This window comes from Drosophila eugracilis, unplaced genomic scaffold (assembly GCF_018153835.1).
Source record: "Drosophila eugracilis isolate 14026-0451.02 unplaced genomic scaffold, ASM1815383v1 contig_1197, whole genome shotgun sequence".
NCBI classification, from domain to species: domain Eukaryota; kingdom Metazoa; phylum Arthropoda; class Insecta; order Diptera; family Drosophilidae; genus Drosophila; species Drosophila eugracilis.
This window is the reverse complement of record NW_024571981.1, coordinates 2821758-2849528: the sequence shown is the minus strand read 5'-3', so window position 1 is coordinate 2849528 and position 27771 is coordinate 2821758. Positions and strand designations below refer to the sequence as shown.

Here is a 27771-nt window from a genome sequence, read left to right as displayed (position 1 = left end):
ACATTAGCAGTAAGGTGTTTAAGCGTTTTTCAACACTATACCAGCGAATTTTCGGAGCGTGCTGCTGATTTTAATAAACAATTTTGATTTTTGTCGTATTTTAAAGAAAACGTTTAGATCAAAATGAATGCGCCACCCACCTTTGAGTCATTTCTGCTCTATGAAGGCGAGAAGAAGTGAGTACGAAGTTAAATACCTTAGCTGAGAACCTGTAACCCGTTTTTGTTTTTGTTTTGGCGCGTTGATAGAATCATCAAAGAATTGGACACAAAAGTGACAAATGCGGCTATATTTACGATAAATAAAGAGGATCACACTCTAGGAAACATGATCCGCAAGTAAGTTGGGTAATTAATACTAATAATAATTACGAAATACATGGAAATGTTACTTTACAGCCAGCTCCTGAAGGACCCCAATGTATTGTTTGCCGGCTACAAGGTTCCACATCCCCTAGAGCATAAGTTCGTTATCCGGATCCAGACTACGGCTGACTATTCACCGCAGGAGGCGTTCATGAATGCCATAACCGATCTTCTGGCAGAATTATCTCTCTTTGAAGAGCGTTTTAAGGTAAGATATATCCATAAAAAACCAAAAGGACCATTTTTAATCATAGTTTTTCTTTATTTTTAGGATGCCATCAAGGAGAAAAAGGAGGGCGGCGATTAATTGTAGATTTACCACTCGTAATAACCCAATAAATTCTAGACAGTCCTTCTTCCACATTTTGGCTTTTATTTTTACACTAGTTTACACTCAAAAATTACGAAAACAACCGATTGTGTGTTTGCCACTAATCGCATTAAATAAATAAAAACAATTTAAAATAGGCTATTATCCATGAATGTGTGCATAACGCAAGATCACAATTTTGTATAGAGAATGTAGTTTGTGTGATTGAGTGAAGCTCTGCTGAGGTAAAAAACTGATAGATACGCGATCTCGCCATAAGGTTATGCTTAAGAGTCAAAACAAAGTAAAATGGAAAAATAATTTAGAATTTATCTAGAGCTAATAGGTTTCATCATCGGCGCATTCGCTCGTATCGTGGCCAAAGACTGAAATTGTGAAAAATGGTTAATTTTAATTTTATCTTTTAGTTTATAGTGTCACTTACCCTCACAGGAATCGCAGTATTTCCTGGGCGCAGGCAGCTTGCGTTCTTTTTCGTTGTTGTTGGCCTCGGATGGTGGTGGGGAGTAGTCCCGATCCTCACTAGCCTGAATTGGACAGTCCTCAGTCTCGTGTTGATCAAACTCATCACAGATGTCGCAGAAAAGTCTGGGAGCCGGTTTTCGCTTGGTCAGCACATCGAAGGCATGAGGTCTGAAATTATAGAATATAACATACCTATATAATACCAAGTTCCGGAAAAGAATATTACTATAAATGTAATTAGATAGAAATTTCCTCACTTGGTGAAATCCATTGGCAAGGTTTCTAGAGTTTGCACTTTGGCCTTCAGAGCATCATTCTTGTGCTGCATGTCTGCAATGATTGAGTTAAGGAAGTTGATCTTGGCTAGACTTGTCTCAGTGTCCAGTGACTATAAAGAAGATATGAATTTTAAAACCAATAAGTTTTATGTTCTTAAAAAAAAACCCCACCTCCAGTTCATCCCCCTGTCCTGACTTGCTGCCAGCTCCATTCATCTGAGTCTTAAGGGTCAAAATCTCCCTGGACTTCTCCAGCTCCAGCGATTCCAGCTGGCGCCTCAGTTCCTTAGTCTCCAGAGAAGCAGTCTTCTGAGCTTCGTTGGCTTGATGAAGTGCGGCCTCCAGTTCCACAACTCTATTCTGAAGCTGTTCCAGCAGCTTGGTCTTAGCAGAGGCCGAATCATCCATTTCATCTATGACTTTCTGATACTCCGCCAGTTGAGAGTCGAATTCATTGCCCTTTTCCAAAAGGGATTCTTTCTGAAGGAGGGACTTTTGGAGCTCCGCATTAGTTAGTTTAAGTTGACTCAGTTGCTCTGCTAACTTGGAGGTTTCCTCTTGTAGGCTTCTCTCCTTTTGCTGGGCCTGTTCCAACTTATCCTGGAGTTCGTTGTGGCTCTTCTTTTGACCTTCCAACATAGAATTAGTTTCCTGAATTTTAACCTCAAGGTATTTTAAGTTTTTATCTTTTTCAGATAGACCCTCCTGAAGTTCCTGATTGGCTTGTTCCAGCTGACGCAATTTCTCGGTGACTGCCAGCGATTCGCCTTGTAGATTTCCTTCGTTCTCTTGAGACTTCACCAACAACTCCTGGAGTTCTTTGTTTGTGGCCTGTTGAGCTTCCAGCTGGGAGTTAGCTGCTTGGAGTTTCTCTTCGAAAACTTTCACAAGTTCTTCTACTTTTACTAGGGAATCCTTCACCTCGGTATTGGCCTGTTGTACTTGCTGCAGTTCACCAGATAATTTGGCAGCCTCTTCCTGCAGGATTTTCTCCCTCTCACGGGCCTCCTCCAACTTAAGTTGAGTTTCCTTTGATGAACCGTTTTGGATTTCTAATTGTATATTACTGTCTTTCAATTTATTTTCTAAATTCTGTACAAGTTCTTCATTTTTCTTGAGGGTTTTGGAGAGTTCCGACTGGGTCTTTTGGAGTTCCTTCAGTTCTTCTTGTAAACTCTATTTCATTCTTTTGAGCTTCTTCTAGTTTTGCTTGTACTTCCTGGGACGAAGTGATTTGACCTTCTACAACGGAATTGGATTCCTTCAGTTTGGCCTCCAAGTTCTGGACAAGTTCCTCTTTTTGCTTCAGACTATCTTGAACCTCCACCAATGACTGTTGTAGTTCCTTTAGTTGTTCCTTGGAAGTCAAAGATTCTTGCTGCAAATTCTGTTCACTCTGCTGTGTTTGTTCTAGCTTTGTCTCCAGTTCTTGAAGCTTTGTCTGTCGCTCATCCAGTTGAAGATGTGTTTCCTTCAGCTCATCTTTCATTCCAGTGAGTTTTTCAATCAACCGCTCTGAATTCATATCCGCTTCCATTTCAAAAAGCTCGAATATATGATTCGTTTCGCTTTTCTCTGCCTGAAGGACTTCCAACACCGTCGAGAGCTCTGCATTGGTGGCTGATATGTTTGCATTGGCAACTTGGATGGCTTCTACAAGAGTTTTAAGATCAGCTATTTTCTGTGCATCTTCGGAGGCCATTTTCTCCTTATGCTGAAGCTCGGCATTGGTGATTTCTAATCGCTCTTGCAAGTCCTTAATTGTCTCCTGCGAGCCACTGCTTAGTTCTTGATTTTCCGACTTAGTCTTAGTGACTTGTTCCTGAAGATTCTTTATGGTTTCTTCCAGAGACTTTTCTTTTCTTTCACCCTCTGCTTTCAGTTTGGTTTGAGAATCCTGGCTATCTTGAAGCTGCTGCCTTAGCTCCAGAAGTTCTTTCTCTTTCTGCAGCATTTCTTGGCTCCAGGCATCGGCCTTGCTGGTCAACTCTTTTTGGCCTGTAGCTAACTCTTCCGAAAACTTGGAGAGTTTAGTGTGAAGATCACTGGAAGAGGATCGTTCAGCCAGTAGTTCAGCATGTAAGGTATCGGTGATTTCCTTAACCTGATCTTGCAGATGTGAAGCCTCCGCTCGGGATTCCGCGTAGTCCTATTTAGATTTAAACAAAATTATAATTTTTTAGTAAATAGGAAATTTTTTAAAATTGAAATTCCCTACCTTGTTGACCTTTTCCAGAGCTGCATTAGCAGCCTCAAGTTGCTTCGTTTTAGATTCCAAATCCGTATGACTTGAGCTGAGAGCTGTCTCCGTCTCTTCAACTTGGGATTTAAGTTTGGTGATCTGTTCCTGCAGATTGGCCAACTTTTTAGCTTCCTCCTCGAGACTTTCATTAGCTGATGCCAATTGTTTGTTTTTAACTTCAACATCCGATTGGGTAGATTTTAATTCGGACTGAGTTTTCTCAGCCTGGTTCTTAAGCTGATTAATCTCCTCTTGTAACTTGGCCAAATTCTTGGATCCCTCTTCGCCAGATGCGGTTGCCTGTTGCTGAAGTTGCTCCAATTGCTTTTGTGTGGAGACAAGAGATGCTTCAGTTTCAGTTGACTTGGTTTGGAGTTGATGGAGTTCCTGCTGTTTTTGGTTTAGGGCAGTCTCCTGATTTTTCTTAAGCTCTTCCAAGTCAGTTAGAAGTTTTTCTTGGGCTTGGATTTTCTCTTCCAGCTGCTGTTGCAGTTTCTTAACGGATTCGCTGGACTCAACTAATTGCGAATCTTTTTGGGCATTCAGATTTTTGTTTTCCTCAAGATGAGCCTCTGTTTCAGTTTGCTTCTTTTGGGAATCCCTAAGTTCGGTATCTTTAAGGGCCAACTGCTGCTCGATGGCTACCTTTTTTAATTTTAGTTCATTAATTTCAGTATCAGCCTTTTCCCTGACTAGTTTTTCTTGCTCAGCTAATTGTTTTATTTCTGTTAATTGCTTTTCAAGTTTCTCTTTTTCCTGTTGATTTTTAGCAGCCTCTTCTTTACATTGAATCAGTTCCTTTTCGGTTTTCTCAAGGAGACTAGATTTCTCTTCACTACCAGCCTTTTGCAGCCGTAGCATATCATCCAAAGCTGAACTGTCCGCTTTTTGTACATTCAATTGGGTTGTTAGCTCATCGAGTTGTTGACTTAGCTCCTTGATTTGCTCATCCCGTATCCTGACTTCGGTTTGAAGGATTTCACATTCATCGGTCTTGTTAACCCTTTCGCTTTCTAGAGAATCTGAGGCTGCTTTCAGCTTCTGCAATTCAGAGGTAACTTTGTCCAACTCTTCGGATTTTTCGGCCAGTTTTCGGGCGAAATCTGCCTGAGCTTCCTCCGCTTGCTTTTCATTTTCCTCCTTAAGAAGTGTTAGCTCCTTTCGCAGGTTTTCAATACCACATTCAGAAAGGGAGAACTTCTCCAGTGACTCATCCTTGGAAACCAATTCAGCCTGAAGAGTAGCATTCTGTTCCTGCAGGTACTTTACATTTTCTTCCAAACGCTTCTGCTCTTCCAGATGCTCGGCAATCCGTAACTCTGTCTCCCTTCGCTCTGTGTTTAGAAGTTCTAGCTGTTTGGCAAGTTCCTCCTTTAAGGCGCTATCATCAGGAGGCGGGACCGGTTGGGGCATGCTCTGAAGACTGGGCGTGGCTAAAGTAGTACAAAGTTGGACGATATTAGTCATGTTTTATTAAGTTTAATTAATGGTATTTCTTTACCGGATACCAGCTGTGTGATCTTTGACTCTAGATCGTGGATCTTTTCCCTGTAGACCTGGGACTGAGCCTGTTAATTAGGAAATTTTTTTATTAACAGAAATCCAGAATATATTTCGATGGTTAAATGGAAATGTACATTGACTTTTTTCTTATTTTACTCATTCAACATAAATTTTTAAAAATCTATCTAAATATAATTTTGAAATATTTCAATCGGAAATCTGCTATATAATATCAATACCAAAACATTTGTAAAATAAAAAATAAATAATCCCTAAATTATTGTATATTATTTATTTCAAGTAGTCATTAGGCTAATCGTACAAATTTTAATTATAATTTATTTTCCAGTGGTTGACTAAAAAGCTATGATGTAATATTGAACAAAGTCCAATCATTCTTCGATTTCGCCTCAAGCTGTTTATTTTCCATTTAAATCGCTGAGACAAATATAGCATACTTTCAGTTATAGTAACTGCAATAGGCTTGATGATATGCAATTTTGTGTGGAAAAAATGTTATATAGAACAGATTAATCTTTCAGACATTTTATTTGCCTGAAGGACAAAATAAATTACCTAAATTCTCTTAAGGTATCCTACGTTAATCGATAAAACTAATAAAATAAAAAATAAAGCAAAAATAAGAAAAATTGCAACTACTTCAGAAAGCATTGGATAATCTAACTACAATTTGATTTTTATGAAGCAAGTCAATGTACATTTCCTAATAAAATGTCTACTTATTCTTACATTCATTTCATCGCCACAAAACTGGGCTTCGTCTACCGAGAATTGCAACTCTTCCGACTTCTTTCGTTCATCTCCCAAAGCCGACTCCAATTCAACTATTCTTGCTTTTAGCTGAGGATCGAAGGATCATAGAGATAGGAAAAAAAGGATTAGCAAACAAATAATAACCATAAATAAAACAACATTTGGGGATTTCAAAAATGTTTTGCATATTGTTAATGTATTTTTCATCATATAGATAGTTTAAATGTATTTCGTATATATCGTATCAACTAAACCAACAGCAAGAAAATTCGCTTTCGTACAAAATAAACAAAAATTGTTAGACAACTTTTCCATTTTCCATTTTTTTCTTTCAAATTTCGTTTTTTTAGTTTTTTTAAGCCAGATAAAACCATTTAATTTAACTTTATTCGTTTTGGTTTTTCGATTGGCTTTCGTTATTTTTAAGGCTTTCTCTTTTCAGTATTTTAAAGATCTTTTATTCTTTATTTGGTTGTATCAGCTTAAAACGCTGTGCAGACTTCAACATTGTCTTCAGTGGTCTCTTTCTCGGTGCGAAGAAAGTTCATTCAAAAATCATCCAATCGAATAGTTTTGAGCACTGTGGCCGCCCATCCATCTGTCTTCCAGATTGTTTTTACTTGATGCGCAGCGGTGTTAGGACACTGTGCAGGATGCAGTGACTCTCGTGTTTTCCAGACCAGCCGCGGAACTCGCGTCGCAGATCGGATACCTTAATGCTGTGTCTCGCTATCAGGCGTCTCCATCGATCCGCTTCGATCAGTATTTGCTATAAGAATCATACAAAAATAGTTTTGTGCAAACAGAATTTCTTTTCTAGGGCCAGCTAAATTTTGTTCAAATTCAGAGTATTTCTTTTTTTTTTTGGTTTTGCGTTAAAAAGGATGGATAGTTCAGTGGATGAGAGAGGAGGAAATGGATAAAGGATGGAATTGGTGTGGTTTGGGATTGGGTGATAATTTTGTTGCTAATTTAACACTCAAACTCAAAGTGCGCTTGACAAATAGAAAAGTCTAACACGGATCCGCATATAATTACAAACACAAACAATTTATTCAAAACGAAACCAAACAGAAAGCACAAAACTCAATCATCCCAGACAGTCATCTTCTAGAAAAGCCCCCAAAAGCAATTGCCATAAAAAGCACATAGAAGTGTACAGTGCGCTTTAAGATTATAGGCCTTTTTTGTGCCTGGTTTTATATCGCAAAACAAACTGTATGAGTAAGCCAGCAGTGCAATAGTGCTAACATTTAATGCAAATAATTTTATTTATTTATAGTAGGGGGTTGCTGATTTACTCGTTGTAATTTTTAGGTAGTGTTCATGATAATTGAAGAGTTTTGTGAGATGAACTCAATGGAAATTTCTTTGAATGAAAAAACTAAAATAAAATATAAACTTAAACCCATTCAATCTTTCAAGATGCAAGTTAGATGTAAACAAAAATTTTGTGCCAGCACAAAATGCAAAAACAATAATGTTATTAATGTATGAAAGGTTGATTTAAAATCAATTTGTTTTGTATACATTTTAACAATAACCTTAACCCATTGTTAGCTGAATTTTGACCGAGTTAAATGCTGTTGAACCCCTGAAACCTTTCATGCCTAGTTAAACTTATGAAATTTGTACTCTTCTCAGCGTTCAAAGTTAATTTGATGAATCATTTTGGGAAAATGACTGACAATTTGGAGATGACTTTGTGTCTAAGCTGTGGTTAAAGAACAAAAACATTAAATAAAAACGTGCCAAAAAATCAGGTAAGTTTGAGTTAAATTAACAACAAATAAACACAAGACAATGATGAAAGATAATAATAAAGACGTAACTGTGAAAAATAAATGAAAAATTAACCAAACGAAAAGGAAAATGGTTGTGTATGTTTTTGTGTTTTTTCTGTCGTTAACATCCAGAGCGCGGGTGCATTGCAAAAATAAAATCAAACCAAAAACAAAACACAATTAATCGAAACCGAAGCATCGCACAAATGACTGAGCAAACATTGACTGGGCCCCGTTTTGTGTGTTCTTCAGCCAACTGGAAAGAGTTTCTTTTTATCGCAAAACCAAACTTTCTTTGGCTTGGCCTGTTGCTGCTGTTGCGTCTGTTGCAATATCTGTTGCTGCTGCTGAAGTGGCTGTCTGTTGCATGTTGTTGCTGTTATTGTTGGTCTTGTACTGGTCGTAATGCTGCTGCTCAATGTTGTAGGCACCCAGATATGTTGTTGTTGTTGTCGTGTTGGACTCTTAACCCTTGGCTTCTTGCCTGGACGATATGGTCGCGATCTATCCGCATAGGGCAGCGGTGCGTACATGGTATCGGTGAAGATAATTACCTCGTTGATGTTCCTCTGAAGCTGCAGCGCCTGATTCTGGGCATCCTCGCGGTCCAAGTCCCGCTCCACCATCAGCTGCTCTACATGTTGTTGCTTCTCGCGCAGCAGATCCTACAATATCGATGATCGATCGACCAAAAAATAAACAGAGCACAGAGAGAGCACAAAGCAAGCTTTTATGAAATGCCTGAACACACACAATTGCAATACAGGAGAGATACAGATACAGATACAGGAGGATATAGATACAGTTTCGGATACATATAGAGTGTGGGTGGGTGTATGTACAAGTATATAGGGTGCAGCTTGGTAGCAAAGATAACACTCATTATTGTAGCTTTACCATTTACCGGCGACAGCGAACACACATGCAAATAAAAATAGCAAATTTAACAAAACATTGAAAATAATCAACACTTAAACAGCAAAAGCGTGCAGGAAATATTTAAAAATATATATATATTGTTTTTGTATTATACATTGTGAAATAAGAACCAACTCAAACACATGGCATAAAATGCATAAAGACTTCATAGGCATACATTTATTATTAATTTACATAGTTTATTTTGGTGGGGTTTTGTTTCGTTTTGGGTGTGGGTTTTTGTTGTGTGGTGTTTTTTTTTGTGGATTAGTGTCTTATATGTTAGTTGTACGCTTACGATCTAAGGGTTAAGACACAGTTAAACAGGAATAATAGTCAGATCCATTAACGTCTTACTAAAAATGTATATCTTCTGATTCGAAAGTTCATTAATGTACCAAACCAATAAATCTAATAAGTACAGTAAATACCAAATAATCAATCAATAGCATAACCAAATATACTTTCAACGTTAATGGACTTGGCTATACTAACAGCGAGTACAGCTTAAACGCTTACAGCTCAGCAAACTAATAGAGCTTTTAAGATCGAAAGGAAAAACCAACAGCGAATACCATAAAATTTATTTGTGGATTTTGTAGAAGGGTTAGCATACCTGCATGGAAAATTGGCTTTTCGGCGTCGCTAAAATTGGCTTAACGGGCGTGATGGACTTGCGCTGCTAGGAACGGAACGGGATTTTGCGATTAGAATTGGAACGCGTTAGTAGCAGGGGGCTCAAAAATAAATTAACAATCAGGTTAATGTGTAGAATTAAAAAAATTAACAAAGAACATAACCAGAACGGTAAACGGTATTTGTGTTTCTTTTTTTTTAGGGACTGTGGGTGTTCTTTCTGTGGGAGAACTGGTTGGTGAGGGATGCCCTTTACGAGGTCACCGCTTATACCTGAGCATTCATGCGCATGCGCGATGTGGCCGTGGTGGCGATGCTGTTCATGGTGCCGATCGAGGTGAGGGACTCCCGTGATCCTGTCCTGGAAAGTCGCGTTTTCTTCGACGATGGCGACAGCGAAACCTTCGCTATGGGTACAAACACTCCGTACTTGGGTTTGCACTCAAAGTATCTGCAATGGAGGTGGATTAAGTCTTTGGCTTGAGATGTACAAACAAAATAAGCAACTTGTTCAACTTCACAAGTTAATTTCATTCATTTTTTATACCTTATGTCATCCACAGCTCCATCGTTCTTGCCACTAGGCTCATCCAATTCCACGCCGCACCAGTTGCCAGGAGCAAACTGTGTCTCTCCTAAATAGCGTAAGATACCCGGACGACTGCCAAATCCAGAGGAGACAATCACACGATCACCCACAGCCATGCCGTTTTCTGAAGTTTTTTTTAAACATTTCTTTAACTCTCAAAGAACTTTTCTACTATTTCCAAATAAGAAACTTACTGCCACCAATTCCGGGACTACGAAGCATAGAGCTGCGAATACTCGCAGTTGGAGAGACTGTGCGAGATCTGTCCGGTGAGTTTTTGGCCAATGGAGAGGTCGGAGTCTGAGCTCCGGACATTGGATATGTGGTAAGACGTGTAAGGCGTGAGAAAATGCCGCGTTTCGGCTCGCACTGGAAGTATCTTTTGCCCGAGACACAGCCATCGTTTTTACCTTATCACAAACATAAAGATTAAATAAGGATTTCCATAGGATAAGATAGAATTCTCGTACCATTAGGTTCATCTAGAACAACACCGGCCCATTCGCCGGGTGCAAAATGTGTCTCTCCGATGTAGGCAATCTGTCCGGGACGAAGGCCACCAAGCCAAACCCGCTGGCCAATGATGAACTGCTCTGTGTTAGCTGTCAGCACGGCGCTGTTGTGATCTGTTCGATGGGAAAAAATAATATCAAGTTGGGGGGTCCCATTAGTATATCACCCGTTAGGTCATCAATCATAATATACACAATGCTAAAATTGGCTAGACTGCGTTTTCATTTATCTCTCCCAATACAGTTCATTTTCATGTGTGTTGATGTTGGCTATGATGTCATTTGGAATATTTGCATATCGCCCGCTCAATGGAAAATCATTGAGAACGATCCCCCGCATAATGAATATATATTCTTTAAACGGATTTAAGCATTGTAAACTTGACATTTGCAAACTGTTCAATATTCCACTTCTAAGTTAAAAGTGGCTATGAATACTCTCCGATTTTACTTTTAAATAGCCATTTATCTGCTATCTGTCGAAAGGGGAAAACCATTAAGTGGAAAATTACAGGAAACAAGCGGATTAAAAAGCTAAATAAAAATTGCATGCAGCTCAATGAAGTCATAACAACTTTTTTCCAAGTTTGGCTGTCGTGTCAGTTAATTTAATTTTGCTGTTGACTGCATCCACCCACATCTATTAGATATGGCAACTTGTTCAAAGTTTTCACAAAGTCGTTGCTAAAAATTAACTGCTCTTAAAATTGCATTTCAGTAACACTACAGGCAGAATAAAATAATGGTTTATTTTTCATTCCCATATGCGGTTTTTCTATTTAAAAGGTATTTAATTTCCACTAAGCCTTTAATGTTACATTATCCTATTAACTGTGTTAAATTACTGTCAAGCCTGTATCTAATTTCTATAGCATAGAAAAATATTCCATTCGAGTGATTACAAATCGAGTCTCACAAAAATAGGTTTCTCACACATTGTTTTTACAGGGAAAAATCACCAAAATCCTTTCACTAAATTAACATAAACCGAAAAGAGTTTGAGTTTTAACATAAATCACCAACCTTGGTCATATATAATATTTCTTAATTTATTTTAATATTTTCCAAGTTTTTGATGGATTAGATTGCCTCATCAATTTAATTCCTATTAAAACCGTAACGATTTTGCCCCAAATTTCATTAAGCCCAAGACTTGGCCAAGTTAATTTAAAAATAATGAATTATAAAATGTGCATAGTTAACCCTAGAAAGACCTTGACTTGCTACATTAATTCAGCGTAAATATTGTCACAGCAATGGCTCATTAGAGACGCAATTACACCCACAGTGAGAGGTAAACTTGAACACGTTTTCAGTGGCTCATTAGGCTTTGTTAATTTGACAATACCCGATGCTACCGAAGATGCAGAGATATGTGCCTTAAGCATGGAAAAACTATTTGACAGTTTGGCCATAAATTTGCGCCTTTAACATTTCTGCCGAATGACCATTTAAGGAGCGATCAACTGGCCTAGATACATAGTTATAGAAAACGCCATCCACCTGCGCAAATGGTTAGAACCAGACAAGCTCTGCAGATACAAGGTACAAGCTGGCAATAAAATTTTTCTTTTACACAATAAAAAAAATATAACTTTGAAAAGTAATGAACTTAAATATAACTTTTCTTCAATATCTTTTGGAAAATCCAAAGATCCTGTTGTTATTTTTTAAGTAAATTAAAATCCCATCCATAATTTTTTGGGATAATTTTTTTAGTTCTGTGTATCAGCCACCCACAATCGTAGCGAATGCTTACCTGAGCTGCGACGTCGCCCAGTGGCCTCTAGATAATAATCATCTTTGGCGTTGGAAAACAAAAACAGTAACGAAAACGAAAACAAAACAAACAAACAGAAAAGATACAGAGATACGAGATACCAGATAAATAAACATGCGGCTGGCATAATGGCAATGGCGGCCAAAGAACTTACAAGATGTGCGACTTCCAGCCTCCGATTTTAGCGAGCGTCGAGCGGGCGAAAAGCGGTCCCAATCGGATGTGGGTGAGAGCGAAGATCGCGTAAAGCGCCTGACAGTCTCTTGATAGAGATCTATAGACGGGTTTACATTTTGTATATATATATAGTCAAACCGAATTTCCATAAAATGCATTTGCAATTGTTTAACATTTCGGTGTGATTTGTGGGTGTTAACCAAGCGAGCTGTGCAGCCAGTTTTCCTGACATTTCCCCATTTTGTTACAGATATATATATTTATGCTTTATATTGGTATTGGTTAAAAATTAGCGTATTTGTGTTAAGCCCAATTTGCTCTTTTGGGTTGTGAAAGTTTTTGGCAGCTTGTGTGCTAGGGTTTCTTGTCTTTAATAAGATCTTGGCCGCAAGCAGTTGTGGTAAAGGTTAGATGGCAGCACAAAAATAGCAAAACAAAAAAAAAAACAGCGAACGGTAATCTGAGATGTTATTAAGCTTGAAATATATAGATATGGCTTAGAGAGAGGTTGTCGTGTGCTAGTAATATGATTTTAATGGAATGCTATAAAATTTCTCTTGATATGAATGTAAGTAAAGCTTTTATTTCAAAATATCTAAAATAACAATGAATAAATCATGTTTATGTATCACTAACTTTTGTATCTACCTAACTTTGAAATCTCCCAAAAAACTGATTACTTTTCCTTTTCTTTTTCCAAAATATGTGTGTCAAATTGTTTATTAGCATTGATATGTAACGTATTCTGTCTTTTTTAACTGCAACTTTCAAAATCAATTTACACTTTGGCCAAAAGACCAATCAAAGTATAAATCAATTAAATTGTCGACGGTTTGGTAACGTTTTCAGAGCCATTGAATGACAGACGGCAGGAGATTTAAAATCACAATTGCAGCTGACAAAAGAGATGCTGCCGAGAAGGAAGGAGATCGAGAAAAGATTTCAATTTTTCAATTGCACGATTTCGGTTTCCGTTTACTTTCAGTACACAACAAAAAAAAAAGTTAAAGCTGAATAATAAATGTACAACTAATTGTTAAATTGAGCGTATCAATATTATTTAATTTTGTATCTTATTGTGCTTTTTCTGTTGTAAAATAAAATATGTTTTGATTATATATTTCTTTAACGAAATTGTTTTTGAATTATATTTTATCATTCAATAGATGTTAGTTTTTCTTTGTGTAGCATCCTCATCTTCAATTGTGTGCCGTGAAAACCTCGTCGTGTATACGTCATGTAGTTAATTGTGTTTTTGTCAGTTGAAATTGCTTTTATTTTCCCCGTTTTTTTTTTATAATTTTTCATCATTTGTAATTTACGCCAGACATGCTGTGCTTGAGTACGACGAGTGTGTTGAAGATGCTTTCCAGCGGCTTTATGTCTTGTGGGCTACTGTTTTTGGCTAATCAACCGATTGCGTTGGCCCAGCCATGACATGACATAACTTGGCCAGGCCAGGCCAGACCAGCCAACTTCAAGGTTCAATTGTATATTGTATCTGGCAGATAAATATATATACATTCGCTACCGTTCGCCGATCGTGCAAGACAATTTGTTATTATTTGCCATTATACATCATGACGGTGGCAATTTATTTTCTGTATCCTACATGTTCGTAACTATCTTTTTTTTTTAATTATCACAATTGGGCGTTGTAACTGTTTGTATGTCTTTCGCTTCGAGTTGTTCCCTTTTTTTAATTTGCAAACTTTCACTAATTGTAAAAAATAAAAGGGGAAAAACATTTTCTCCGGTTTCGACGTTCTGTTTTCGTATCGGTAACTGAGTTTTTATGTAATGACTGAAATAGTAGCCAATGTCAGGCAATAAATCAGACATTACCTTCGCTAAGTTAGCCACCTTTCCCCCGTCTCTCATTTAATTTGCAACATTTAACTGTGAAACGTGGTCATTCTAAAAATACGCACGCACCTAGATGACAAACAATTTCCTTGCAGTTGACATTCAGTGTCAGTGCTGCTAATGAACTCATGTATCTGACAGATGAATCATCAAAGAGCACCGCTCAGAGCCCGGTCGAAACCAAGTGGAGTGTGGCGCCGCCAATAGTTGACTTGACTTAGCCAAAAGACAGCCCGGCTGCGACCCACTTTGCTCACGATTCTGGCCAAAATGAAGCAGCCAGCGAGATACGTTGAAATCGAAAACAAATATTTCGCCAGCCATTTATGGCGGATCGATCGCGCGTCGTCCGGCGATAAATCAGCCAAACAGTGCCGGCCATGTCAATAGCACATTATCTTTTGAGATGATTAAACAACATTTAATTAAACTAAACTGTGTGCAGGTCGCCAAAAGCGCCAGCTCGATCTACACCTTCTCATCGTCTCTAGCTCCCTGTGTAGGTTGCAATTGCAGTTCCCAACGTTTCGTATCTGGCTTTAATGTGGGTTTTTACACTGACAAAAACTATTGGCTACCATACTTGTAAGTAAATGCCTAAATTCGTATAACATTTTTAATTATATCTGACCAAGATCACTTCTTTAAGTTAACTTTTTGAGTGTGTTTCATCGTATTTTTCTGTCTTTTAAACCATTTCGAGTCCAGTTTTTACTACAGCTTTGACTACCCACATATCGAGTAGTTTTTCACAACCCCAGGCTCGGACTGTACATGACTTACATGACTTTTCGGCACGTTACATGCAAATCCATCTGCGAGTCTATCTGGCAAATGCCGACAAAAACTGATTATTAGCTGCTGATTGCCGATCTCTAATTCCTGATCACTGTGGGCTGCTTCAACATTTCCACTGAAATGCTCGAGCAATTACAGTGAAGCTTGTAATGAGGGGGAGCGCCTGGATAAATATAGCACGCTTATAAATACAACTTTTATTTTGGGGGGTGTGGCGGCTGAAAGTAATTTAGTTACATGCCCCGATTTAATCTTTGTGTTTCCTGACATCTTGAGTCAGTGCTTTCCCAACTCTAAAACATTCGTTATAACACAATCCACACTGTATCTGCTCAAGCATGCCATTATTTTTATCTCAATTGATTTAATTTCTGCTCATTGTTCTGGGCACACAATAATTGCATCGACAATGCATTTATATGAATATTTATTTGCCATTATTTGAAATGCTAAATGTTTTCAACAGGAATCTTTGTGCGACAAACTAGAATTTCACCAAATAGAAAACTGGTTTTCCAGATGAAGACGCTTACGTGACTCGCGCTGATCGCTTAAAGGCGTGTCCCATATATTATTAATTATAGATATATACTATATTGTAAATAACCAAAAAATCCGGTTGGGCCTCAGTTCCAGTCGCGTATTTCGCATTACAATTAAAATTTGTTTAAGTTTAGAACGTGTTTCGAATGCGAAAAGGAAAATACAAAACACATGGGCCAGAAGGGCAAACAGTTGAATGAACATTCCAGTGAACACACATACCGGCTATAAAGACGATTTAAGCCTAATGAAGTTGCCCTACGGCTAAGGTAAAAAGCGATTAAAATTATGACTGATTACGACTGACTTTGATAGGTCTTTGATTGGAATATATATGAATGGGATATAGAGATACAATCTTTAAGCTATCGTAGATCGTGAGATTGTTTTGACATTTTGCCTATCTGAGGGAAGATGTTGCATACACAAGTAGATAAGGCAATGAAATGTCTGGTTTTTGTTCGGGGATCACTGAACTAAAGATTGAGGGAGGAACGAGTAGTGTTTCTGTTTTCAGGGTTAATACATATCGCATTGAGGTATACAAGTTTTTAAATGAAATATATTACTAGGTCGATAAAAGTAAACAAGTCTGATAAGATACAATATCTAGTACAGAACTATTCCATTTCCCTTTCAAGATTTTAGGTGACAAAGTCATTGATTTATAGAAATATGTTTTTAAGTTCGTTTTTCTTTTGAAAATGTTGTAGTATTTCATTTATGAAGATGTTTGGTCATTTAAAAGTTATTTTAGTATTATAATTCCTTCTCAGAAAACTAGAAAGTTACTGGTTTTATATAATCGCTTTTGCTATTGTATTGTAATTTTTATAATTTTTCCAGTAGCCTTTATATTTTCTTAGTAAACTATGACTCAGATAAACTCAGATTAGTCAATGAATTGATTATGGTGTAATTGTCTTTAATTACTTTACCAACATTTTTATGACGTATTAATATCTTGCAATAATTCCCATCGAATTCCGAATCGATTATTGTTATGCCCAAAAAGATGTTAACACAAATGTGTTAATTCCGCCCACATCAACAAGCAATTAATCGGATATTAATTATAAATTAACAATGTCATGGAATAAGATTAAATGAAACGCATTTAGCAGAAAAGCCAATTAAGAAAAATGTGTAAAATTAACAATTAAACGCAATCAATAAAATATAAATGAAACATAAAAATATATATATTTACCTGTATAAGCCGAATTGATCGAACTTAAATTGTCATCGCTTTCACGACTCATGCTGGCGGTGTCTAAAAATAAAATTAAAAACGAAAAAAGAAGAGAAAAACGAGCGCAAGAAACGCAAAGTGAGCATGGCTAAATTAACAGCACATAAATGTTAAAATTAAAATTAAATTATAATTATAGCTAAGGGCTGGGGGCTATGCCAACCGTATTCAGGCCACGGTAACGGGCCAAGAAAGCTCAGCCAAACAAAAATGTGGGCAAAATAAAAGGCACACACAAAAAGTAAAGTGCAAAAGTGGCAATTAGTTATGGGTCGCTCTAGCAGATCAACCTTCCCACCCCAAAGTAGTTTTATTTCATTCGAAACGAAAGATATTAGATAACTGAGAGAGTGTTGGGTGAAGGTTTTCCTGGTATTGCTTCGCAGAAATGAAAGATATAGGCAGCTAAGCAAACTGTTTCCGCAGACTCAAATGTCAGAAATTATCAGCTAAACGAAATTCTGGAAAAAAAACCACCTTTGGCATATTCTGTATATATAAGGTCAAGCAAAAAACAAATCTAATATCAAATTACAAATTTGTATATTTACATAAGATTCCGCTTAATTTCTTTTATCAAACCTCTAAATGACATGACAAAAAATCAAAATTAATGTACAAACTTGACATAAATTGATTTTAAATTTTTATAAGAAGTCATATAATATTTCGCTTATTTTCCTTATATTTATCAAATGCTTTATGGTCCACATTTGAGGTTAAAATGTTTAACCCAGCGAACCAATTGGTTATTTTTAAATCGGTTTTAGAAGACTAATGAATACAGAAGTTGCTAACAAGATATCCACAGACAGTTAAGATAAGCGCATAGTCTCTGGACCACAAAACTCATTGGCTATAATATTGATGTCAAGTCTTTCCCTTGGGTAAAACTTGAAGATTCTTAGCCAATGAGAATTAGCATTTTCAGCTAAACCAATCCATCAATATTATGCAAAAACTTAAAAAACAAGTTTCTAACAGAACGAAAATAGCCAACATTTAATGACCTATAAAAAAAGAAAAAGAAAACTTAATTTTAAACATAAATTCGAATTGACATTTGACTTTTCCACCTGCAATCAATATTTGTTTACCAAAGCCATAATTAACAAACAAACGAGAGAAGTTAAGCAAATAAGCAACTTAAGTGTTATTTTTTATTTGTGAATAATTAATATTCTGACAGACGCGTGTGTTTTCGATCTTGAGATAAGCAGAAAAAACAACTTAATTATTGTTTATTTTGCTATGTCACATTATGAAAAAGACTTTTAGCCAAAAAGCCAGCGAAGAATGCTGAAAGTAATTTGCTTTGTATTTGGTCTGTTGCCATAAAAATTTCGATTGTGCAACCCACACATAATTGGAAATGGAATTTATTTCGATGGATCGCTTGGATAGCAGGCTTTAAAAATGTGGGCGTGTCGCAATTTATAACTGTATTTAAGAGTCAGAAATGGACATTAATGTCATCATTAAAGGAGAGCCCATCATCCATCAACTCAAATGGTAGTCACTTAAGTTTCGGTTAAGTTTAAGTTTTGACAACTGTTATTTTACAATTTAATTATTATTTTGTTAAACCTTTTGGTAATAATTATTTTCCAATTTATTCTTAAACGTTTCAGGGTTCTTCATATTTTAATTATAAATTTAGTTCTAACAAATATATTTAAGTTCGCATTTCTGTTGAACATTTCAGCTTAGCACTTGGGGCTATTTCAGGCGAGACTTAAGTGCTCGGTCCGAGAATTGTGTAAGTGACGTGTTAATTTATTTGACTTTTGCTTTTGCTGTTCTTGCTCAAAGCTTTATTGCATACGAAATAATTAAAAGCACTGAAGTGTAAGACAAACAATGAGCAGAGAACTCAAAAAAATTACCAAAAAATGAGGGAAAAGTGATTAAAAATTGTTGTTTAATTGCTAAATGTTAAGCATTCGAGCTGAACTTGGATTTGGAAGAGGCATGTTATAGCCAAGAAAATCCAAAAGAGGCAGGAAATACCCGGAACCCATTTTTATTTCAAAGTTAATAAATATTATACAAAATAATACCAATTAATATATATATATATATATATATATATACTTCTAGCGACCCAAAAATCTTCTGAGGTCCACTCACATTTTTTAATTAACACTTCCATTAAGCTTACGAAAAACTTCCTAAGCCCATAATTCATTAGAAGCAGAAAAGTATCTTAAAGAAAATAAACAAAAAATGCTGGCCAAAATCTAAGCTAACAAAAAGAGCCGAAAAATGAAGGCAATAATGGGTTTGTTTACACGAACATTTCGAGAAAGACTTTGGGGTTCACTCAGTTGTGACAATAAATCATTTGAAAACATTTTCAAGTAAAACAGGTGCAAACTGAAATATCATTTCATAATCGAAAAAGAAAAGAAAACCAGGTACGGGCCATAAAAATTAATTAACCAAAGGTGGTTACACCTTCTTCAATTTCTTCTCCTTTCATTACCGATTTGTGTTCAAGTCAAAGAAAATGTAATTAAATTGCCGGGGAAGTCAGCGAGGAAAAAAGTAAAAGGTGCCGCCGGCGGAAAAGCAAAGAAAAAAGTCGAAACAATAAATTGAAAATGAAAAATCATTTTCGAGGCGTGTGAAACGCAATTAGGCAAAGAAAAGCGCATTTACCGCAATTAAATGCTTATAAACGAGTGGCAAATAAAGTGCAATGCAAATTAGCCTGGCCTAAAAGGTGCGTATACGTGATCAAACAGCATCGCTTATTACTCATACGCCCCATATACCACCCACGTCACTTCGGTTTGCCTATGCCAACAGCTCTAGAACAAATACCAAGCTGAGATCATTGGCTAGCTTCAAAAAATATACAAATATAAATCAAATATAACAAACGCCACCAGCAACAACAAAATTGTGTAAACAAACCGACTAAATTGAGTGGAATGACGACAGATCATTATTGCCGGTGGCGGGATCCACAGCAAATATATATAAAAGTATATAGATTCGGAAGTTTGTGTTAAATAAATAGGTATATATCCCAGTTAGACAGCTGGGATGATCAGTCTGTCAAGGTGATGCCTTCAAAAGGCTTTATGACATCGCTCCCACACGCCCACAAGTTTGTACAGGTGGATTGTGTAATAAAGAATATATCTAGTTCTATATACGACATTTCCATTCCATTTGTGTAAGCAGCTGAAGCCTTGAAAATTTTTTAAAATTTCCTATAAATCATATTTTGCGTTCTACAATTTAAGTTTTTTTACGTTTTTGTTAGAACTTTTTTTTATGGTTTTTCATATTTATTACGTTGTATATTTTTTTATATTTTTATAAGATATGATAGGTATACATTTTTAAGAAGCTTATCACATTATCTTACAAAGATATAATATCTCTATTTATCAAACGAAAATTCCAAGATTTGATGCATTTTCACTAGAAACAATCAGTACTCTAATCAGCATCCAAAATGAGTAAGAATTTCACTACCTTGCGAAAAAATAAGTATTGATCTCACGCTCATTGCTCACTAACTCAAAAGATAACATAGCAACAGTAAAAGTTGTAGAATTTTTGTGCTGGCAATGACGCTGACAAAGAGAGAATGAAACCCAAAATGTGTTTTCTTATCACAACAGTGCCGGTAGAGCCAAAATATAAATAATGGCAACTACAAAAAGAACACACTCACAAAAATGTAGAGCTGATAAAATACCAGTTAACAATAACAACAACAATGTCAAAGCCAATGCGAATGAAAACACTTGGCCTGGTCCAAAATGCTTAGACAATTGACAGACAAAATGTGCGTTATGCGAACGGAACGTGGCAGTGAAAAGAAAGCCGCAAAACGGAAAGAAAGTTAGCCGCAGACAACTAAATACAAAAATTGAAATTTGCATACAGTGTTAGCCGCCGGTGGAAGCCAACTTGATTTAGCAATAAGACGTCAACGACGAGCCCCATAATAAAAAAAAAGCGAAAAATCACAAACAAATAAAAACAAAAACCAAATTGCACTAAAAATCAAAGTCTTAGGCAATATGCAAATATTGCCACTGTGAAAGTCATTCCATTTCGCATATATATATTTGTATGTATTTTTAGACTGATCAGCAGTTGTGACTCTTTCAGTCAAAATACGAATCAGCATTAACAATTTTGTATATCTAATTAGCGGTTAACCGCAAATTTTCAATACAATCCGCAACCGAACTTTGTTATTGCTGTTTCGGCAAATAAACTTTTGTTGTTGCTTGGAGTTTATTGTAGTTAGATAGATATAGAATGCCTTAAGGTTATCGCGTCGATTTAGCCGACATTTCAATGAGAGAGAGAGGTTGGGGACACGTGCTTAGCCCATTTACATGGCTTACTCGTATTTTTGTGTGCGTCAATTTACTTATGTAAGTACTTGTAAACAGGAAAAATAAAAGCGGATGTCAGCGGAAAAACCGTAATTAGCTACGTTCTCAGTACATCGATAATGGCTAATGGAAAGGGCCAAAAGTACATAAAAGTTACAAATGCCAAGGGCCAAACCTTGCCTTGGGAACGTTTTTTATTATTATTATTTTGCAGTTCTTGGTAGTTCCTTTTGTAATTCTAAGAGAAATAAAAGTAATTGGTTAAAAATGCAATCTAAAAAATCATTCAACTTGAAAATAATTTAGAGATCAGTAAGATATCACTTTTTGATTGAATTTTAATTAAACTCTTTTTACTACCACGAATCTAGTTCAAAGTTGGTACGAAATTAGTCACACGAACGTAAAAACCAAGAAAATTTCGGTTTGTTATTTGTTGACCTTATGTTGTTAGCCAAATTATAGTTGCCATTAAATTGAACAGACATAAATGAGTCAAGCCCAAACAAAATCGGCTAATTGATAAGCACACTGAAATGTTATAATTTAAAAGGATAGATAGCAACTAAATATCTTATCGCTGAATAAAAAAAAAAAAAGAACTTTTAAAAAATTCTAGGTTTGGCTAAAAGGGAAAAATTCAATAAATATTTATGACTCCAGTATGTTGAAAGCCAAATCTCAGTTTCACAAAGCAACAAAAGAATAAATTTGATTAACAAATGGTAATCAACCAGACGAACCCAAGGTCAAAGGCTGTCACTTGAAGTATGAAAAACAAAAGTTTCCAAAAATATCTCGAACCGAAATAAACTGGCATCCTTTTTAGGGCATCGACAAGGACAAGAGAAAAAGGTACACAAAACTTTTGCCTTTACAGTTCATTTTTTTTTTGAGCCTGATATTTTGATTAAAATAATAACTTTATAATTTTCCTAGCACTTAAAATCACCTTTTGTGTGTTTTATAACAATAAATTAGTCTCTGTTATAGAGCTGGCTTTTATTTTGGATTTTTTAAATTTCGTTTGCGTGTTCACTATATAAGCTATATAGTATAGAGCCGATCAAGTTCAATTGGTTGCCATCTGAGCTGCAATCCCGCGTCCAACACGTCCGCCTCGCGAAAAGTCGTTTAAGTAACTGAACGGCGAGCGCCAATCGCAAAGCGAAGCCAGCGCCAACGTTGAGATACTTTTTTTTTTGATTTTGCTTAGCAGCGAGAGAGCGTTGAGCGATTGCCAATCCGGAATCGTAGCTTTGTTGGCCAGTGTTATATAGCAGACACTGTGGCAATGCCTCCGCGCTTTCTGGGTGTTTTTATTGAATAAACGTCTACTCGCGTAAAATAAGAGCCGTAAAAAATATTGTTTTTATTTTCGACTTTTGCACGGAGCCGTACGTTAAGTAAATCCAGTAAACAAAGAGTTGCCACATGGCTACTATTGTGTTTTCCCTTTATTTTCGATCCGATAATGATCGATCTCCCAATGGCTTTCAGCACTTTACCATAAGTGCAGCGAAAGCATTAAAAAAATAATTGAGGAGATAAGTTAAGTCAATATTTCGTTTGGAGTTATTTTCTTACATCAATATTGAAAGATATTTTTGGAATTTTTTAATGTTATTTTCTTTTGTAAAAAATGTAGTGATTCTATTCAATGATTTCCCTAAAAATTACAATTTACCCTGAATAATTTAGTTTTTATATTAAATTTTAATTTTAATCTTTGTTTACCGGCTTAGACTTTTTGTTACGCTAACTAATTAATTATCAAAACCATTGATTTATAACAAATGGTTTGAAAACAGAGAACAATTTCTTTATTAAGATTTTAGTAAAGTAGTTTGCAGATTTTTATCAAGTGGCTTTTTAAAGTGGCTTTCGAAGCTTCTGAATCACTAGTTAAACTAAAAAGTACACAAAGATGGGATATCTTAGGGGTTTTAAATAGTAAAACAAACTACATAACTGAAATCTCGAAATCTTTTTAATATATAAATATCTCATGCAAATTATTTTAAAGGTAAATACAAAATTGATTGAGAAATTCCATTGAGAAATATTGGAAAAACTTGATTTATTGTATCACATAATGTCACTTTCCTTTTAAGTTAAGAAACTGTTTTTTTTTTGGCTGAAATCTGAGACGTTTTCTGTTTAAATATCCAACACGTGTCTTCAATTATAAAGATTTCAACAACTTAATGAAGTGAAGTCAAATAAGTAAGACAAAAAGTTGTTAATCATAACATCAATATTGACTCTCCCACTGAGTTGGTGATGTAAACAAAACAGAGCTTAATCTAGAATCTAATGGAGTAATCCCCGGCCAGACGATGCTCATCCATTAGACGTCAATCCCGGACCCGATTTTGATTCTATCTTAATGCGAAGACAAATGAGCTTTCTGTTTTATGGGTGGCTCCACTTTTGTTTCCGATCGAAACCAATAAAAGTGACATAAGCTCATCCACGAGCCCCACCATCGCATGGCGACCGCAATGATCATATCAGATCAAACGAGAACGAAACCCGGCATCCAAAATGCGCAGCACAAAAACACCTCAGAAGATCGGAACAACACACACAGACAGAACTAGAAGATACATTTCGTGTATATTTTCTGTGTCATCGCCAGAACAAATTCAATTAGGGAGCGACACAGAGAGAAAGATTGCCGGTCGGTCGCCAGGTTTTCTCGGTTCCGAGTTGATGAGGTTTTCTCAGACGTGTGTGACATTGAGTGTTGCGAGGTAAATGACAGGTCTTGGCAGAGAGTCAAACAGTTCCTTTCAGAATGTTAGGAGAGATTTTAGAAAGCTGATCTAGCCAGCGGATCAAAGCGTTGAGCTTGGAACTGATTTCGATTTAAACGAGTGAATGAAATTTTTATGTCTTACTTTAGTAATTGGTTGAAGCTAACAAAGTAGAACAACCATTCCCACAAAGCCTGCTTATCGCATGGATAATATTTATTAAATAATTTAACTTCTTCTATTAAATGGAAATAGCTTCTCATCAATGACATAATTTCTTTGAACAATAACTTAATTTCATAAACAAAATCAATTATTAGCGATAAACAACCATTTTGCAATTATAAAACAATTTTTTAATGGAACTATGTTGGTAGTTATTAAAAACTAGTTTGCAAGCCAATCTAATCTAAAGAGATAATTAAAATTATCATAGGCGATTGCTACATTTACAGTGACTGCCGAGCCGTGTGAAGTGTTCTCATGGGTGCTGCATTTCTCACACCTGCTGTACTCTGTACGCATTATATGCACCTCGTGACTCAGTTTAAATATGCAACAATATTGCAATACAAATTTTTGTGTTTATTTTGGGTAACATTGCCCTAAGGCTTTCTACGATTTTGCGGTTACATTGCGACTGTCAATTGGATATGGAACGTGTGTGCCTGTGAAATAGAAAACCCGTCGTCGATCAATCGATGGATCATTTGGCAGATCGTTTGCTATATAGGCTAGTGGGTCGCCGAATGAATGTTGACGGTTGCGGTTAGGTTACGTGCCTGAAATGAGCCACAATGGGCGGATCAATTAAATGGTAGCAGCACTTGCCTAATTGGCCATAATTCTCCTTCCCAAAAAACACTTTTCGGGGCAGCTATATAATTATGATCGAGAGTTCAGAGAGTGGGCGGCAATTTGTTTTGTTTATTTTTGTCTTGCGCGTTGGTGGACCAAAACGATTAAATAATTGAGTGAAGTGAAGTATTTGTTTACTAAACAAAACGGTTGACGGTGGGAATTACACTTTAATTTTATTAATGGGTTCCCCTCTTTAAAATGAATTTGCATCTATTTCTTCAAGTTATCGGAAAAAATTATTCTAGAGTTCAATGTAGTGCAAAGAGTGCACTTAAAGTGGGTGGGGTCAGTGCATATATATTTTCAGCAAGTGAGTGGGTCTGTCATCGTTTCCATTAGATCATTGCATTTACGTATGGTATATTGGGGGTGCCAATGTAGGTGGCTGCAGTTGGTTTGAACCGGAATTACAGACGACTTGCTTGGGCACAAGATTTTAACACGAAGTTAGTGCAATTTCGAAATAAAAAATTGATTGGTAGAACAATTTAAATAGACTTTATGACCCTTTTCAATGCCGAACTTTACTTTACTTTATTTCAAATGCCACTAGTTTTTTGTTTGTTAAACTTACCATTCTTTTTGATTTTCTTTTTAATACTTCTCACCATTATTGGGCAGATTAATATGAACTTATATTTTAAGTTGAGAATATCGCGGTAAATTTATAAATATTTAATCATATTAAACAGGGATATTTTCTCGCGATTCAAAGAAATTTACACACTTTCCGTTTTTAATGATGGCTTACTCTTTGTTTACAAAAATATAAAATTGAGAAAGCCCTCCTGAATTAAATTTGGTTTGTATGTAAGTATGAAATCACAATTATTTAGTGAAATAATTGTAGATGTCAATTTATGTCATTTTCGACAACATTTTCAAAGGGGATGTTGTTTAATATAAGACTACTCTTGAAATGTATTTTAAAAATGAATTAAATTTAAGAAAGGTTATAAAGCTTATAAAGAGTTCCCACAAATACCACTCTAAGAACAGATTACCTGGCTTGTACTGCAACGTAACTGACTTGAACTCACCTCTGGGTGGTGGCCCCGTTTTTGGGGTTGTGTGATTGCAGCAGGGTCTTCCGATTTTGGAAACAGAACCCGTAGAACCAAAACTGGAGGGGGCCTTCATTTTGCTGGGCTGCGGTATTCCAGTACTTGAAGCAGCGGGCGTGGGAATATTGGATCTCGTTGGACCCGGTAATTTGGATGGAGTTGGTCCAGGGTCTGGATCTGCATTTGCTGGTGATGGAAGAGGGGCAGTGGCCCCGCCCGTATCGCTGGTTTCATCACTCATTTTTCACTTTTTTGTTATATTATCACTTTTCTTCCTAGACACACGCGTATTAAATGTAAACGATTTAAAAACTTAAGAAAATAAATTAAATAATATAGAAATATTTGTTAAAATTTACTGAAAGCTGGTCACTTACCTTAACAAATTAAAGTATAACTCGTTTAATTACCCTTTATTATTAACTATAGAACAAATTGATTTAGAAAATTTAGCTAGGTTTTCAACCACTGTACCACTTTTTTTGTTGTTTTATTTTGGCGCGCAGGCAGGCTTTCTCACTCGCACTTAGGCGGCCGTTTGGAACAGCTGATTGGAAGCGGATTTCTTTTCTTCTTTTTTTCGTTGAGCTTGAAAAATAAACAAAAACCGCTTTTTGTTGTTGCTGTTGTTAGGTGAAACTTCGTTATAATTTCAAAAAAATGCGGAACCGAAAAAATGTGTTGAATTAATTAGTCGCACACAAAACCGCTCAAGGGTATTCTATTTATATGGATTAGTAATTATATATTTATAATTTATATTTGGCTGCTGATAGCACTGATTTCAACAGATTTAAACTAGATTAAATTGAATCAAATTGCTTATCAATTTGTGCATTTAACACACACACAACCACAGGCGAACAAACGTTGTTCTATATTTGATTGTTGTTGTTGATTTGACACAGTTATAGAAGAGGAAGAAATAGGGGGAGGGAAAGGGACGCGAAAAACGCACTCGTTTTGGGGTGTGTGTAAGGCGCACACAGAAAATGATTGCTCACTTATAGCGTACACAGTACTGCGAAAAACTATTCAGAAAAAACAACGCGTTTTGCTTTATTTTACACTAAATTTAGAACTTTTTGCACAATTAGTTAGCGTTGCGTTGGAATCTTGTTGTTGCACTGGGATAGAGAAGGGAGACTGCTGCAGTGCAGCGGCTATCGATGGTCATGGAGAAAACAATCGATAGTTAGTCGATAGATGGCGCGGGATAATTTCATTTTATTTTCTTTTAATTTTTTACTCGACTTAAGATTTCATAAAATTTAAAACATTTGAGATAAGCATTTCTAACTTGAGATTCCAAATATGTTATATTTATTACATTTGAGATGTTAGATATGAAAATACATTCCCCTCGGCACATAAAAACATATTTGTTATTATTGCTTCATATTTTTATAAGAAAATGCTTAAATACCAATAAATAATTAAAATTGATCTTTAAAATTCACATATAGAGTTCAACGGCGAATTTAATTTTCTATAGAAAGACGACCAAGTTACGATATAAAATAAATATTTCTCAAATTTTCTTTAGACTTCAAATATACGGTTGTTTCAACATTGTCCAAATTTCACACCGTGTTAACATAACGTGAAAGGCCGTACCAGTCTGTAAGAAATGAAGTAAGTACTGCGTTTAGTTCTTACGTTCTGTTAACCAACATACAAACATACTCGCAATGCTCAATCATGTTAACGACTCGTCAGTATAACCAGATGATTCTCTTAGATTTTTTAGGATATTCTCGGTTTGTTATTTATGCCCATTTGACCGTCTGGTAACATCGGGCAGTTGTTTGAAATTATTGCTGTGCGCTTGCTGTTTGTGCGCTGCCGTCTGTTTGTGTGAGTGCGCGTGTGTGCGAGGAGGCCAAGAAGAGGAAGCAAGAAGGAAG

At 36.2% G+C, this 27771-nt stretch overlaps 2 protein-coding genes across 11 annotated transcripts; one reads left to right on the top strand and one right to left on the bottom strand.

Annotated features, from left to right (window-relative positions):
• The first annotated feature begins 22 nt into the window (after positions 1-22).
• On the top strand, positions 23-726 carry LOC108103066 (DNA-directed RNA polymerase II subunit RPB11). Its single transcript, XM_017208410.1, has 4 exons — positions 23-176; positions 249-338; positions 399-573; positions 637-726. The coding sequence occupies exons 1-4, from the start codon at positions 124-126 to the stop codon at positions 670-672; spliced, it is 354 nt and encodes a 117-aa protein (XP_017063899.1). The 5' UTR covers positions 23-123; the 3' UTR covers positions 673-726.
• LOC108103062 (restin homolog) lies at positions 722-26997 on the bottom strand. 10 transcript variants are annotated; one of them, XM_041818730.1, is made up of 19 exons: positions 26242-26997; positions 25841-26176; positions 16772-16834; positions 12332-12451; positions 12157-12198; positions 10356-10511; positions 10080-10295; positions 9844-10009; positions 9570-9747; positions 9277-9342; positions 8297-8407; positions 5935-6045; positions 5183-5249; positions 3658-5114; positions 2656-3588; positions 1611-2531; positions 1419-1549; positions 1121-1329; positions 722-1061 (listed from the first exon to the last, which is right to left on the bottom strand). In XM_041818730.1, the coding sequence occupies exons 2-19, from the start codon at positions 26103-26105 to the stop codon at positions 1015-1017; spliced, it is 5259 nt and encodes a 1752-aa protein (XP_041674664.1). In that variant the 5' UTR covers positions 26106-26176; positions 26242-26997; the 3' UTR covers positions 722-1014. The 10 variants fall into 10 exon arrangements, with proteins under 10 accessions (XP_041674664.1, XP_017063883.2, XP_017063882.2 ...); XM_017208394.2 differs by lacking the exons at positions 722-1061; positions 1121-1329; positions 1419-1549 and having other exon boundaries at positions 2444-3588; positions 9277-9339; XM_017208393.2 differs by lacking the exons at positions 722-1061; positions 1121-1329; positions 1419-1549 and having other exon boundaries at positions 2444-3588; positions 25841-26139.
• Between the last annotated feature and the right edge of the window lie 774 nt (positions 26998-27771).